The 16343-nt window shown below is 47.9% G+C and overlaps 1 protein-coding gene across 1 annotated transcript; it reads left to right on the top strand.

The window, feature by feature from the left end:
• Nucleotides 1–6748: 6748 nt before the first annotated feature.
• LOC101961106 (olfactory receptor 9S13) lies at nt 6749–7817 on the top strand. The gene has a single exon (XM_005339664.2). It carries the CDS (start codon nt 6749–6751, stop codon nt 7709–7711), a length of 963 nt encoding a protein of 320 aa, XP_005339721.2. The 3' UTR covers nt 7712–7817.
• Nucleotides 7818–16343: the final 8526 nt, after the last annotated feature.

Consider the following 16343-nt stretch of genomic DNA (forward strand, 5'->3'; position numbering starts at 1 on the left):
TTAGCAAAGACAGTTAAAACCAAAATACAGCCATTCCTGGGAATTTTTGATAATAATAATAATAATAATAATAATAATTATTATTATTATTATTATTATTATTATTTAAGGTATATACCTTATGTTAGTCCCCCAAAATAAGAAAGACTGGAGGCTACAAAGAAGGATTCTCAGACAGAAAAGCCTGATAACTATAAAAAGAGACTATCAGGAGGAGCTGCCAGAGACAGAAGTCTTTAGTTTAAGGCCTACAGATATTCCTAACCTACACAGGTAGGCTTGGTGTTTGCTAGTATGATTATCCAGCCCTGAGTAACAGAATTAAAGGTTTCTCTATTAGACACTAAGGTCATACTAGTAAAAGGATTTTGCAAGATCAGATGACATTAAATTATTCTACTGTATCTTATGGGGAAGGACATCTGTAACCCTAAAAGGTAAATGTTGTGTTTACATTCCTGATAACTTAAAAATGTTAAAGATTTGCGATTCTATATAAATGCCTTATTATGGCGACAGCTTCTCCTGGTAAATATATATATATAAACTCCTCAGCCATCACACCTCCTGGTGGGAGGACTTCTATTATACAGTGACACGTTCCAGCTGCTGCAACATTTACTCAGTACTCATGGTTTTTGTTTCTCTCATAGAAGCACCCATCCCCAGATGACTTTACAACCTGCTCTTCCCAAATCAGACTTCAAACCAAAGTGAATTCTAAAAGGAAACTCATGTCCCTCACACTATGCCCCCTCACGTCACCCCCTCTCAGCTCAGAAGAAGCCAAAATGAGCGGCGCCCCTCTTCTTACAACAATGGAGCCAAAAATAAATAGACAGTCAATATAAATAATTAATTAAGTCAGGTCAAATCAGGGAGACTGGTTTTGGGTGAGTTCAAAAAAGCTGGAGACTGTTACCTGAGGGATTAAAGTTCCCTCAGTGCTCTTCCCCTACCCTATCAAAGATTTGAAAGGGACACATAAGGAAAGGGGGGAATGATAGACCCAACCTGATTCCCTCTTAAAATTGGGAGCCATCTCGCCATAAAGCCATGAAAAGATAATTTTGGCTTCAATATAATTTACTGCAAATTCTGAACCTGCTTGGAATGCCTTCCCGTGCCTTGGACTCACCCCTGCCTGGCTCTCTGACCAGAGAGAAGCCCTCTCTGAAGCTTTAGTGACGCCTCGTAAATCTTGGCCTTCCCTGGCCAGACAACGACCCTCTCTGAGGCTCTAATGACCTTCATAAATTCTGATGTTGGGGCCAGCAAAAATGTAAACTAGCCTTTGTGTTATGCTCCTCAGAGTTCTATTATCTTAACCCGCTTTGTGTAAGTTTCTGGGCTCTAAAGCTGGGCTGCAGGAAAGCTGCAGGGCTGTCTAGTTCCCGTAGTTTTTGTTGGGAGAGGTATCCTGGCTGGTCGAAATAATGAGCTTGCTTTAATTTGATTTTAATTGGAGTCAGTGGTCTTTTCTTGAGTCCTGGTCTAACAGTAACTCCAAGGAAAAGTCAGGGACAAAAGTCATTTTGATGAAAGATAAGACAGTAAAACATATTTCTAAGTGTCATGACTTTTCATATAAAAGATTTCAGACAACCCCTCCTTCGGAGCACTAAAGAGTTTAAAGTACATTTTAAATGGCCGGAAACCACCAGAACCACAGGGTAAGAGTCTGGGCTAAGGGGAGATTTGAATGAGGCCGAGACATGGGGTGGAGTTTGCTGGAGCCCTTCCCTGAGGCAGACACTGATGCTGAGAGCAATGGGCACTCGGGGCCTGGGGGTAAGGGATTGGCATTGGGGGTCACAAGTTTGGGGGGCAGCATCCTAGAAGAGGCAGAGGAAGGGAAGGAGACTGTTAGGGAGCAGACCACTCAGAAAACATACCAAGTCCATTTTGTCCGAATTGGAGAGTCTTTATTTAGCCAGCCGACGGACAGGAAAGTGAGGAACCAGGAGATGAGCGAGCGAGGAATGAACGACGGAGACCAGGCAGAGACACGCACGGGGGTGCGTTAGTCAGAGCTGACAAACAGGCACACCTCTGCATAGACGGAGAGAGGCAAAACAGGCTTGGGTTCGGGACTTTTATGGGCAGGCTCAGGGATTAGAGCCAGGCAGGTGCTAATGGGGGAGGTTAAGGGTGGGGTTGGGATGAGGGAGAGGTGGGCCTTCCTCAGACACGCCCTTGGGTGGGCACTTAAGATGGCCGTCAAGATGCTAAGCAAGGACCTTGCATTTTCCTCTTTTATGTTTGTTATTGGGCCCCTAAAGGGACAGGGGGCAAAGATCAATCTTCTGTAGCTTCTTCCTGCTGGGAAGAGGTGGAGTCTGGACCCTTGTCAGGGACCTAGAGTGTCATTGAGGCAATGCTGAGGGTCAGGGGGTGCTGGGCAATGCTGAGGGTCAGGGGTGCTGGGCAACGCTGAGGGTCAGGTGGTGCTGGGCAACGCTGAGGGTCAGGGGTGCTGGGCAACGCTGAGGGTCAGGGGTGCTGGGCAGTGCTGACTCCAGACGCCCAGGTTTGGTGAGGGGTTGGAAGTCCTGTGACAGAAGCCGGTTCATGGTTTGGTTAGAGGTCCTTGGCATCTACGCTTGAATAGTTCTAATGACGCAGGGGGCAAGCATTAGCAGAGGGCCTATGGCCAGGAGAGAGGTCAGGAAAGGAAGCGCCACTGGAGAAGGGGCTCCTGAGCTGCCGTCCTCAGTTCCAGGGCCAGCGGGAAGCTCCGAGGCCTGAAGGAGATGGGAGGTAAAGCGGCATTAGCAATGGAAGTTCCCTTGGTGGTAAGGAATCCGCTCCTTCCAGAGAGCAGAGTGGGGGAGAAGCGTGTGGAAAGCGTATTTGGAGTCAGTGTGGACATGGAGAGAGGCTCCCTTGGCCACAGTGAAGGCTCTGGTGAGGGCGACAGTCCAGCCTGCTGAGTGGAGTGTTACTGGGGAGGGGCGCTGCTTCCACAACGGAGGCTAAGGAGACGGCAGCAGACCCTGCCCCACGGACTCCCCCTGAAGGAAGGAGGGGCCATCGGTGAACCATGTGTGCGTGGCCGCAGCAGGGGCCTTCCTGTGTGTGGGCGGGGTGTGGGAGCAGCTCCCCCAGAGGTCCAGTGCATGAATGGGCAAGAGAAGGAGAGCGGGGAGTCCTGAGCAGCGGGAGGAGAGTAGCAGGGTCTAAGGTGGACAGTAAGACGGGACCTTCCCCCAGGGAAGCCCGTAGAGATGAAAGGCCACAGTGGGCAAGGAAGGTCAGCCCGTGTAGGTGAGGGGGTTCTTAGGTGATGCGGAGCCAGGATGTTGAGTGGGGCCCCAGAGTGAGCTTCTTTGACTCGTTAATGAGTAGAAAGGCTGCAGCCAACAGTCGTAGGCAAGGGGCCATCCTGAAAGGGTCGAGACCCTTTGGTAGATAAGCTACAGGGGCAAGGGTCAGCCCCAGCATGTGTCTGAGGACGCCTTAAGAGCAAAGCCCTGCTTTTCAGCTGCATCAAGTGAAATAGGCATGTGAGGTCAGGGAGACAGAGATGGGCCCCTAGTTCCTTAGCCAAACTCCTATAGTGCAGGAATTAAACTAAAGAATTAATAGATGGGTGGATTCCAACTGCAAAGCTTCTTCTCAGCAAAAGAAACAATCAGTGAGGTGAATAGAGAGCCTATAGTTTGGAGGCAAATTTTTACCCCTCATACATCAGATAGAGCACTAATCTCTAGGGTATATAAAGAACTTTAAAAGCTAAACTCCAAAAAAAACACATAACCCAGTCAACAAATGGGCCAAGGAACTGAACAATCACTTGTCAGAAGGTGATATACAATCAACAAATATATAAAAAATGTTCATCATCTCTAGCAATTAGAGAAATGCAAATCAAAACCGTTCTAAGATACCATCTCACTCCAGTCAGAATGGCAGCTATGAAGAATACAAACAACAATAAGTGTTGGCGAGGATGTGGGGAAAAGGCACACTCATACACTGCTAGTGGGACTGCAAAATGGTGCAGCCAATATGGAAAGCAGTATGGAGATTCCTTGGAAAACTTGGAATGGAACCACCATTTGACCCAGTTATCCCTCTCCTCATTCTATACCCAAAGGACTTACAAACAGCACACTACAGGGACACAGCCACATCAATGTTCATAGCAGCACAATTCACAATACTTAACTGTGGAACCAACCTAGGTGCCCTTCAGTAGTTGAATGGATAAAGAAACTGTGGTATATATACACAATGGAATATTACTCAGCAATAAAAGAGAATGAAATCATGGCATTTGCAGGTAAATGGATGGAGTTGGATAAGATAATGCTAAGCAAAGTTATCCAATCCCCAAACACAAAATGCCAAATGTTTTCTCTGATATAAGGAGGCTGATTCATAGTGGGGTGCTGAGGGCCATTGCCAAGTAGGAATGACGCATCGAAATTTCCTTGCCAGCATACCCCATGTTAAATGGACTTGCCTTGGACATTGCATGTGTCTTTGAGAAAGGTGACCCTGCTCAAGGATCAGGGTGGATCCAGGATTAGGGTGTATCCTGCAGGTTTTAGGAAGTATCCGGGTTTAAGACAATTTGGGTTTAGGGCGTTCCCGGTTTAAGATAATCCGGGTTTAGGGAAGTTGCAGGTTGAAGGTTATTCCTGCTGGGAGTAGGGCGTTCCTGCTGCCTGAGTTCCCCTTGAGTTCTCGTGGAATGCAGAAAGTTTTGGGACATGAATTGTGCGGGCAGAACTGAGATTTCCCCTGAACGTGTGTGGAGGCCAGTGTGAGTTCGGGAATAAAGAATTGCTGTTTGAATCTACAAAGCTGTGAGTGGCTCGTGATCTTGTGCCCAGCCAAGACTGGCGCAGTGGGGCAGGGAGGGGGAGCATGGGAGGATTGGATGAACTCTAGATATGCAGAAGGGTGGGAGGGGTGGGAGGGGCCAGGGGGTTAGCAAGGACAGTGGAATGAGATGGACACTCATTCCTAAGTACCTGCATGAAGACATGAATGGTGTGACTCTACCTTGTGTACAACCAGAGATATGAAAAATCGTGCTCTATATGTGTAATATGAACTATAATGCATTCTGCTGTCATATATTACAAATTAGAATTTTTAATATGTATTTTCTTTTTTAAAATATCTTTATTTTATTTTTCTGTGATACTGAGAATCGAACCCAGTGCCTCACACATGCTGGGTAAGCACGCTACCACTTGAGCCACATCTCCAGCCCACAAATTAGAATTTAAAAACAAAGACAAACATAAAGCCCCCCAGCACATGCATACGCTGTGGGGTCAGCGTAACTGTCCACAGATGAGACTCTGCATCCTGGGATTTCCTCAGACCGGTGCTCATTTTAAGTTTGTTACAAATAGAGAGTTCTAAGGATGTTTGTAAGAAACCAATGTAGGAAGGAGTGCAAAGGGACTTGACCTAACTATCTACCTAATTCAGTGGCACAGTGATCGACCAAGAACTTGGAGCAGAGCAGAGGGGCCAGGTGCCTTGGGCCGGAGAGCAGGAGGGTGGGCAGGCACGAGAGCTGGTGGGAGTGGGCGCAGTGAGGGAGACCTCAGCACACGGGGCAGCTGCTCTGCTCCTGGTTACTCTCCAAGACTCCTGTTGCCCTTTGGGACTTGGAGGGACTTCTAGAGTAGGGTTCCCAGCCCTATGGTGAGGGTGAATTGGACAAGATAAAAGGCAGAGCTCCCAGTAGACCCCGAGCCCCAGCCCTGCAGAGGTCAGAACTTCTTAATTGGCCACCGGAGGCCCCGCGTCCCAGCCCTGCCAGGGGCGGTGGACCTGAGACAGTGCCAACACACCACTGGGGACATGGAGGAGGGACCTCCCCTGCCTCTTCACAAGGACCAGGAGCGCTGCAGGCAGAATCTGGACCTCAGACCCTCACTGGACCCAGGTAGCCGCAGCTGCCCTGCCACGTCCCTCGACTGCCTGAGGCCAGAGATGAGCTGTGTCCAGTCCTGTGTGCTGTTGACAGGAGGCAGTGCTGGAGTGGGGTGTGCACTGACCTGGGCCTCAGAGACGGACCCCAGCAGCACCTGAGCTCTGAGCACTGCCTGGGCTCCGGGGACTGCAGCAGGGCCTTTCACAGTCCAGGAGCGGGAAGCAACCAGGGCTTCAGCAGCAGGAAGCCCCTGTCACCTGAGGGTCAGAGAGTCCAAACAGGAACACTGGAGACCTTCTCAGTGCTGCCCAGGTGGGTGCAGGGTCCTGCAGGGGCACACACGGGCTCCACACCAACCTGGGCAGGGTGCACTCCTGCTCTGTGCCCAGGACGCAGAGGGAGTGACCACCTGGGGAAGACCTGGGGAGGGGAAGACCTGTGCTCCAGGGCCCATGTCCTGATTGGTGAGTCAGAAAGCTTTGGGGAGTGCAGGATGGACACAGGAGCCAGGGGTCAGGGGCATCACGCAGGGCATCCTTGGTGGGTGGGAGCCCCAGGTGGAGGCTTCCTGCACTGAGAGTCACTCAGCTCTGGATGGCTGCTGGCAACCACAGAGCAGGGCTGTGTCCTGCACAGGACAGGCTCAGCACATGCTCGAAGATCAAGAGAACCAGAGGACATGATCTTTTCAGCCTAGGGCCAGCTCATCAGAAGGAGAACAGGTCTGCTGGTGCCTGTGGCAGGTGTGAGCGTGGCACAAGTGGATCCCTGTGCACCACGGTGATGTGACAGGAGACCTGGGCCCAGCTCCACTGTCCCCTGTGCCTGCTGTCCCAGCGCTGGGCCATGCCGACCCTCAGAAACGGAAACCTCTCGGCACTGCCCTTGCGGGAGTTTGTGCTGGAGGGCTTTAGAGGAGGGGTGGAGACTCAAGCTCTGCTCTTTGCTGTCTTCCTGGCCCTGTATGTGGTGACCGTCCTGGGCAACGTCTCCATGATCGTGGTCATCACCCTGGATGCCCGCCTGCACTCCCCCATGTACTTCTTCCTCAAGAACCTGTCCTTCCTGGACCTCTGCTACTCCTCCGTCATCGCCCCCAATGCCCTGGCCAACTTCCTCTCCTCCAAGGCCATCAGCTTTGGGGGATGTGCCGCCCAGCTGTTCTTTTTTGCGCTGCTGGTTACCACTGAAGGCTTGCTGCTGGGAGTAATGGCCTATGACCGCTTCATGGCCATCTGCAGCCCCCTGCAGTACCCTGTGACCATGTGTCCAGCTACGTGTGTCCGCCTGGTGCTCGGAGCCTACTGCGGAGGCTGCCTCAACTCCATCATAGAGACCAGCCTCACCTTCCAGCTGCCCTTCTGCAGCTCCAACCGCATCGACCACTTCTTCTGTGACGTGCCCCCGCTGCTCCGGCTGGCCTGTGCCAACACGGCTCTCAACGAGCTGGTCATGTTCGGCATCTGTGGTTTCATCATTGTGGGCACCACTCTGGTGGTCCTGGTCTCCTATGGCTACATCGCAGTGACCATCCTCAGGATGCGCTCAGGATCTGGGCGGCACAAGCTCTTCTCCACCTGTGGCTCCCACCTGACAGCCGTGTCTCTGTTTTATGGAACTGTGTTTGTGATGTACGCCCAGCCAGGAGCCGTGGGGTCCATGGAGCAGGGCAAGGTGGTCTCGGTCTTCTACACCCTGGTCATCCCGATGCTCAACCCCCTCATCTACAGCCTGCGGAACAAGGACGTGAAGGACGCCCTGCGGAGGCTGGGACAGGTACACAGCCAGGCCCAGGATGGTGTCCCCTGAGACACAGTGTCCAAGGGCCTAGATGGACGGGCCAGAGGGCTCTAAACTGCACTCTGTCCCTCCACCTTCCCTGCTTCCTCTTCTTTCTTCCTCCTTTGTCCACCCTGCGTCCCGCCCTTCGTCCCAGCACATGGGGACCAGCAGATGCTAAGCAGGAGAGTGAGTCCTGCCTGCTCTGACCTTCAGAGTGTCCTGAGCAGGGCTGGGCCAGGCTGCTCCCCTCCAGGGGAAACACCTGTGGGCCCTGTCCTCGTGCCTCCACAGGACCCCTCCATGGGGCAAGCAGCCCTGGGGGAGAGGAGTTAACCTCCCGACAGCCAGGTGGCCACTGCAGGGCCTCCTGCCCGCCCCCTCTCTTTAGGCTCCTGATCCACCCCACTGTAGAGAGATGGGTTTCAGGCGACTCTCCCACACAGGCCAGCGTTCCTCAGGGTGCGCTGCGGTCTGCAGGGCTGGGCCCACAGAGGCCAGGTCTGCACGGGCGCCTCTCAGGAAGGAGTGGGCCAGCGCGGTGGCCGTCACACAGGGCAGGCGTGCGCCCTCATCCGCCATGCACAGCTCACAGACAGACACTGACCCAGTGCCCAGAGTCCACCCGCTCCCTCCCGCGTCCCCTCCCAGACTAAGCCGTGACCAGCCTCAGCCACAGTGCCCGCCACCCACAGGGACTTCCTAGGTGGAGCCCACGCAGGGGTGTCGTCTCTGTGAGCTGAGTCCCTGTGGCCATGTGTCCAGCTCCTGCTGGCCTCCTCGGGCTGCACCAGACGAGGCCATCCTCTCTGCCCCACTCGGGGACACAGGCTCGTGGCAGGGGTCCTCTTGGATGCTCTGGTGCGGACTCCTCTCTGGACAGATGCCTTCTGGTGGGGGCCTGGGAGCTCGTGGTGCATGGGGGCTGGGGAGGCAGAGCTCAGATGCTGCCAGAGTTAGTCTGGCCCTTTGGCCCCGGGCTGCGTCCTCGTCTCCCGCTGGCTGGGGAGGGAGCCTCCTTTCACACATTCTGAGCTTGTGATTGGGGCAGTCTTGCTCCCTGTGGCCCCACCATCCCCGGTGCTCCTTGGCCAGCAGCTGCCTGGCTGCCGTCTCTGCCTCCACCTCACACACGCCTCTTCCTCCCGTCCGTGCCTCTGTGTCCTTTCTTCCCACAGGTTCTAGGCGTGGGTTTAGGGCCCACCCAGGATCATATGACCTCAGGCAACTAATTTATCTGCAAAGGTCCTATCCAGGTTGGGTCACATTCTGAGTTTCCAGGGACACAACCCATTCAAGCCAGTTATGGCCCAGAAGCTTTGGGGAATTCGTATCTTGAATTGCTCCTGTTGGGCTCTGTGTGTGCCAGGCAAGTGCTAAGCTAACTTAGTCAGTTCTAACCTGTGACTCCCAAGTCTGATTCTCCCCCCGTTCCTGAGAGAGTGTGGAGGAATTTCCCTGACTTGGATGTATGCATGTCTTCTTAAACTCCATGTCTTTGCTTTCTGTTTTAAATCTTCGTTACTTACATGCAAATTCAAATGTTCATATGATTGGGTTGGATGAAACATTTTCATTATTAAATATCTCTTTATAAATAAAAATGTATTTTAAAATTGTGCCTGGCCTAATATTTGTATAGCCAAACCACCTCGTGGTACGACTTACTTTGTTCTCGACTTTCATGCTTCCCATAGTCTTAGATTAGAATCACGTCTCTTTCTCGATTTCTGTATCTTTTCCAATAAGTAGATCTACCCTGATTTCATTGAGTGTGGTGCTAACTTGAGGAGGTTCCAGTGGTCAGAGACAGGGTGTTTTAGCAGGTAAACTCATAACCCGAATAGATCAACACATCCAAGTAGGTTTGAAGGTCTGAGTCTGTACAGTAAATCATATCCATTTCTGGAAGAAGCTCATTGATTTGAAATGGTTCTTAAAAGGGGAAAAAACAAACTCTTATCCTGTTTTTTTCTGAGTGGACCCCAGAGTACGTGGTGGCTTGTAAATACAGGTTCTCTGTCCACCCAGGCCCATAGTGAGCCAAAGCTGCTTCTCAAATACAGGAAGTGCTCATCTGTCCGTCAGTTTTCACAGTGTACGGCAGCTACGCAGGAATCACAGGACTGCTGAGGACCAACGTCTGGCCAAACCCGGGGAGTGCGGGAAAGGGCAGAGCTCTTCAGTGACTGAGCTGCCACAGGAGAAGGTGGGGTACCACGTTTCCCTGGAGGGAGGAGTGCCACACCTCCACAGTGTTCTCTGATGCAGAGTTCAGGCAGTGGCAGCCATAAGAACACGTCCTAATGTGACTGGATTCCAGCTGAGCCTCGACCCCACCATTGATCAGCAAGAGCACACACCTCGAGGGGCATGAGGGCTCACCAGTGGAGGAGGCCGCTCAGCCAAGCCCAGGGGAGTCACCAGGGCCAAGCGCTAGTGAAGAACTCAGCATCAACAGCAGCACGACATCAGGCAGTGAGTGAAGAAGGGCAGCTAGAGATGCAAAGAGAAGTATCCGTGATTCTCTCCTCAGAATGTATTTTGGATATTAATTCAATAGTCGTGTCTAAAGAAACACAGTCATTCCATATACGGGCACTGGACATTTGAATAATGATAGATGTTTGATGATATTATGGAATTAATCTTCTTTACATATGATAATGAGACTGTGCACATGTTTTTGAAAATAAAGATTCTCATATTTCATAGATAAGAGCTAAAATGTGCACAGAAGACCATATCGTATTTGACAGTTGCTCAGGAATACTAGAGGACTGTGGGAGAGGGCAGAGGAAGCAGTGTGCAGCTGACCAGGGGTTGGCGGCTGTGGGTGCCGGTGCCCGGTGGCGGAGGTCTGCCTCCCACCACTGTTCTCTCCATGTTCCCCACATGATGACAGCCCTCCAGGACAGGGCTCCGTGTGGAGTACCCTTCCCTCTCCCACCTCCCAATTTACATCGGCCATCCCATCAGCATTCATTTCCTCATTCACTGCAGGAAAATCATTTTATGTCTTTAAAGATTTTTTCTCTCGTTTGTCTTTTTCACAGTTAAATTAATTATTTCTGTAATGGGTCATGAATAATTGACCTCCATGCCTAATAATTTCTATCTAGCACTGATTTTATTTGTCTATACTAATGATTCTTCAAGACTCTATTCCGTTAATTCAGCTTCTAGCCCTGTCCTTCCTTCCACACACTGTTTCTTCCTTTTTTTCCTGTTTATAGTGAAAACACTAAGAAGTCAAAGGAATTATTTAGAAAGTACATGGTGGGGGTTTCAAGGTAGCAGAATAGAGGGGGTCGCTTTCCTGGCTGCTCTGGGGCATGAAACCAAGAAGGAAGACAGTGGCTTCTCAGCAAGGTGGGTGGTAAGAAAGAAAGGGGGGAGAGTCCAGTGGGACCTAGTACTGGACATCCAACAGGTTAGGGACTGAGGAGGCTGGATATAATAAGGAAGAGGCCAGGTTGGGGTTACAGCTCTGTTGGTAGAGGCCCTGGGTTCAATCCCCAGCAACACACACACACACAAACACACACACACACACACACACACACACACACACACACGAAGAAATCCCCAGTGCCACAGCTGCAGCTGGAGAAACCAGCCAGAGTTGCCCTCTGTGAGCAAAGGGGAGGGATAAGGGAGTTACAGGAATGTCCACTTATCGGGGGCCTGAGGCATGCTGCATGTGGAGAGTTTAGAGATCAAAGACACTGTCCAATGTCCTCGTGTGGGACAGAAGTGCCATCTGTCCTGGCTGTGTGCAGAGGATGGAGGTGAACCACTCTGCAGCTGTGGGCCAGGGGCCAGCAGCTGGGGAGCTGACTCCTGGAACACTCCAGTTTGACCACAATACAGGCCTAGAACACCCACAGGGTATGACGTGGAGGGTGCCTAATGACCAGGAGAAAATCAAACATGGAGAGAGGTTTGCACAGGAGACTCCTGGACATGGAAACCCACCAAGCTCCCCTCTTCCCCCTGCAATCAGGCTACTTGCTGACCAGGTTGGAGAGATGTGCCTGGCTGGGAGTTGGGGGTGGGGTAGGGGCAGGAGAGACTGAGTTTGAAGACTGAGGCCAGGAAACGTAGTGGAGTGGTGATGGAGTGGACTGAGAACTGGCTCCTCTTCTACTCCATGAGTGGAAACCAGGGGTGCAGTCTTCCACTGTGGACCAGCGATTGCTGGGCCCTGGAGGCGCACCGATTTGAGGTCTTTGGACCAGTTGACATCAGCCAAGAACCTGGAGCATACCTAAGCCTAAGCCTGCCCCCAAGTGGTGCACCCATGGGTCACCTCTCTCACACCAGCACCCCACCCCGAGGGTGGAGCAGGCCTCACACTCCAGAAGCCCTCGCCTGACTGCGGAGAGGGACGCTGAGGGTCCTGTCAACTCCAACAGAAACACTACTTGAATTTTCATAGAGATCTTTTTTTTTTGGCTTTTTTCTTTTCTGTGTATAATTGTGACCTTAATGGTTCATGGACATTTATACATATTTGTTTTTTTCTCCTTTCTAGCATTGTTGAAGGCAGTTATTTTTCATGGGTCAGTATTTTAAGGACTAGGATATTTGATTAGAATATTTCAGTTTTGTTTTTTATTTTTAATTTTTACTGTGTATACTTTTTTCTCTCACTTATCTGTGTCCCTTGGTTCTCTTTCTCTTTTTTCTTCTACTTACAGCAAATCTCTATTGTTCTCTTTCACTCTTTCTTTATTTACTTCTACCTTCTCCTGTCCTTTCTCATAATCATCACATCTACATCACATCCACCCTCTCCCTGTCCACCATTTGAAATTGTAAACCCTCTTGAAAACCTACTGTTTTTATTGTAGACAACAACTGCTCATAACATGTCTGTTTATTGTGACAATTAACATTGTAGATGTCATGGCAGGAACTATTTGTTTCAACGCTGTGTATTGTTTGCATTCGTGGTGGTTATTATTTATATTCCCCTAATTGGGTGAGTACTAGAAGCAGGGACATTATAGGTCCACAGGGTAGAAACTCTATTACCTCAGATCCATAGTGTTAGATGGGTAGGCAAACAACAAGAAAGAGCAAGGGGAAAAAATTACCCCAAGCAAACCAGGATACTTCAAACAGAATCCATCAACACCACAGTGGAAGAACTGTCAGAGAAGGAATTCAGAATGTACATAGTTAAACTCATCTGTGAGGCAAAGGATGATATAAGGAGTGAAATCAGAGAGACATATAGGACATAAAAGATCACTTCAACAAAGAGATGGAGATTCGAAAAAAATCCAGTAAAAATCCTTGAAATGAAGGATTCAGTAAACCAAATTAAAAATTCAATGGAAAGCATCGCCAACAGACTAGACCACTTGGAAGACAGAGTTTCAGGCAATGAACCTACAATATGTAATCTTGAAAATAAAGTTAACCATGGAGAAAAGATGTTAAAAGACCATAAACAGAGCTTCCAAAAAATATGGGATAACATGAAAAGACCAAATTTGAGATTTATCAGGATAGATGAAGGCTTTGATACAAACCAAAGGAATGCACAATTTACTCAATGAAAAATATCAGAAAATTTCCCAAAACCAAAGAATGAAATGGCAAATCAAATATTGCAGGCTTACAGGACCCCAAATATATAAAATTACAGTAGACCCACACCAAGGTACATTATTATGAAAATGCCTATCATAGAATTTTAAAGGCTGCCAGAGAAAACTGACAGATCACATTTAGAGGGAAACCAATCTAGATCACAGCAGGTTTCTTCACCCAGATCCTTAAAGCTAAAAGGTCTCAAAATAACACATACCAAGCTCTGAAAGAAAATGGTGCCAGCCAACAATACTATACCCAGCAAACTTAAGCTTCAGAATTTATGGTGAAACAAAAACCTTCTGTGATAAACAAAAATTAAAAGAATTCACAACTAGAAAGCCTGCACTATAATACATACTCAATAGAATATTTCATGAAGAAATGAAAAATAAAAGTGAAAACTAGCAAAAGGAGGAACTACCCTAAAAAAATAGTCAATCAAAAGAGAAACTAATTCAAATTAAAACCCATAAATAAATAAAAATGACAGGTAATAAAAATCATTTTTCGGTAATAACAATAAATATACATGGCCTAGTTCATCAATCAACACAGACTGGCAGATTGGATTCAAAACAAGACCAAACAATATGCTGTCTCCAACAGATTCATAGGCAAAGCCATCCACACATTGAAGGTAAAAGGATGGGAAAACCATATCATTCACATGGATCTCATAAAAAAAAGCAGGAGTTTCTGCCTCACATAAAGTAAAGTGGAATTCAAGCCAAAGTTAATCAGAAGAGAAAAGAAGGAATCTCCTACTGCTTAAGGGTATTATACATCAACAAATCATAACAATTGTAAATATTATGCCCCTAACAATGGAGCATCTACAGACATCAAACAAACCCTTCTCAAGAATCAGATAGGCCACACCAGAATAACACTGGGTGCCTTCAACAAGCCTCGCTCCCCCTCCCCACTGGATGGAGCCTCCAAACAATAACTAAGAAAAGAAGCGGTATGTAAAAAATCAAAAGAAGACAGAAGCTAGGCGTAGAGACACGGTGGCAGGATAGCAGGATGGCAGAGAGGTAGAAAGGCAGAAAGCCCTTGTCCAAGCTTCCAGCCTTATTTATATCAACAGGTCACCATAGGTCACTGCATCAGTAGTATATTTGTTCATTGTGTCACTAGGCAGGTTACAGAGTGAGCAACATTATACAGCTTATTCCTCCATTACATACTATAGTTGCAACATGCAATATTAGGAGCTTTGTGTAGCTTTCAGGAAAGTCCACTGTTTAAAGTTACCATTACATGGACAGGTTTTGGCTCAGTGGGGTGTGGTGAAATGTGGGGACATGTGCATGGAATACTGCATACATGGCATATGCTAAGGGCGTCTGAATGGCAAACCACTCCCCCATGCTAGGCATGTGAGTGGAAAACCGCTTACTCCACAGGCACAGCCCTGGGCGTGGGGCCACATGTTGCAGCCCCTGTGCTTGCTCCACGGCCCACCCCTCAATTGGTTGCTGCAGGGACAGTTGGCCAGCAATGGTATTGGTGGCTGCCTGTAATCTGCTTAGCCTGATTATATAGACATGGTAACTGCACAATAATATCAGACCTGCTTCCTGCTTGGTCTCCGGGGGTCTTGATTAGCGACTCCTCAGCCACGCTCTCCTCTACCCTGTTCCGTGCACCTCCTTGCTGGATGAGAGAGAGCCCACACAGTGAAACACTGTGGTTGTTGTCTAACAAGAGAGTTTTGTTATTTCCAGGAGCTGAGTGGCAGAGATCAAGGTTGAGGCTAATAAGACTCCAACACAGAGCCTCCTCATGCAGGGCATTGCCACAGCAGCTAGGCATTGCACATTAGTTATCTTACTAGTTCCTGGGAGAAACTACAGAATATCCCAAGTTTGGAAAACAGAGCACCTGTTACCCCCCAGGAGTTTGCTCATTCGAGGAATGCTGTCTTGTACGTTTGCACAGCCAGAATCCTTACAGCTATAGAATTTTAAAAATACAATTAATAATGTAGATTTAACAGACTATATAGAATATTTCATCCATCAGTGACTGAATACACTTTCTTCTCAGCAGCACCAAGTAATGCACAATTTATTCAATGAAATAATATCAGAAAAATTCCCAAAACCAAAGAATGAAATGGCAAATCAAACATAGCAAATATAGTGTACACTTTCTTATCAGCAGCACAAGAATCCTTCTCTAACATATTTAGGCCAAAATCAACTCACAGCAAATTCAAATAATAATAATAAGAGATAATACCTTGTATTTTATCATATCAAAATGGAATAAAATTAGAAATCAATAGAATAAAATATAGGAGCTACTCTAACACCCACACACTAAATAATATGCTATTGATGGCCAATGGATAGCTGAAGAAACCAGGTTCAAAATAAAAAATACTTAGAGGTAAATGAGAGTAGTGATACAACTGCCATGAAGGCAGTTCTAAAAGGAAAATTCATTGTATTGAGCTTATTCGTTAAAAGAACATAAAGTCACCAAATAAATAAATTAACATTACATCTCAAAGTCCTAGAAGAAGAAGAATAAGTCAGTACCAAAAGCAGTAGAAGACAGGAAATATTTGAAATCAGAGATGACATCAATAAAGTGAAACAAAAACCCTTGAAATATCAATGAAACAAAGAATTAGTTCTTTAAAAAAATAAATAAAATTGATAAATTCTTAGCCAATCTAATGAAAAAAAGAGAGAAACTAAAATTCATGATGATGAAGGAAATATCATGATGGACACTACTGAAATACAGATGATAATCAGGAACTATTTTGAAAATTTATACTCTAATAAAATAGAAAATCTTGAAGATCTCAACAAATTTCTAGATTTATGACCTACCCAGATTGAATTAGGAGAACATAGAAAATTTAAACAGATCAATATCAAGCAAAGCAATTAAAGATACCATTCAAAGTCTACCAACAAAGAAAAGCCAGGCCAGATGGATTCTTAGCTGAGTCCTACCAGGCCTTCAAAGAAGAACGCACACCAATCCTTCTCAAACTATTCCATGAAATAGAAAAGGAGGGAACCCTTCCAAACTC

This window comes from Ictidomys tridecemlineatus, chromosome 7 (assembly GCF_052094955.1).
Source record: "Ictidomys tridecemlineatus isolate mIctTri1 chromosome 7, mIctTri1.hap1, whole genome shotgun sequence".
Lineage (NCBI taxonomy): Eukaryota > Metazoa > Chordata > Mammalia > Rodentia > Sciuridae > Ictidomys > Ictidomys tridecemlineatus.

Excerpts from the sequence above, each read along its gene's own strand:
- LOC101961106 (XM_005339664.2), top strand. The coding sequence starts at position 6,749 with ATGCCGACCCTCAGAAACGGAAACCTCTCGGCACTGCCCTTGCGGGAG.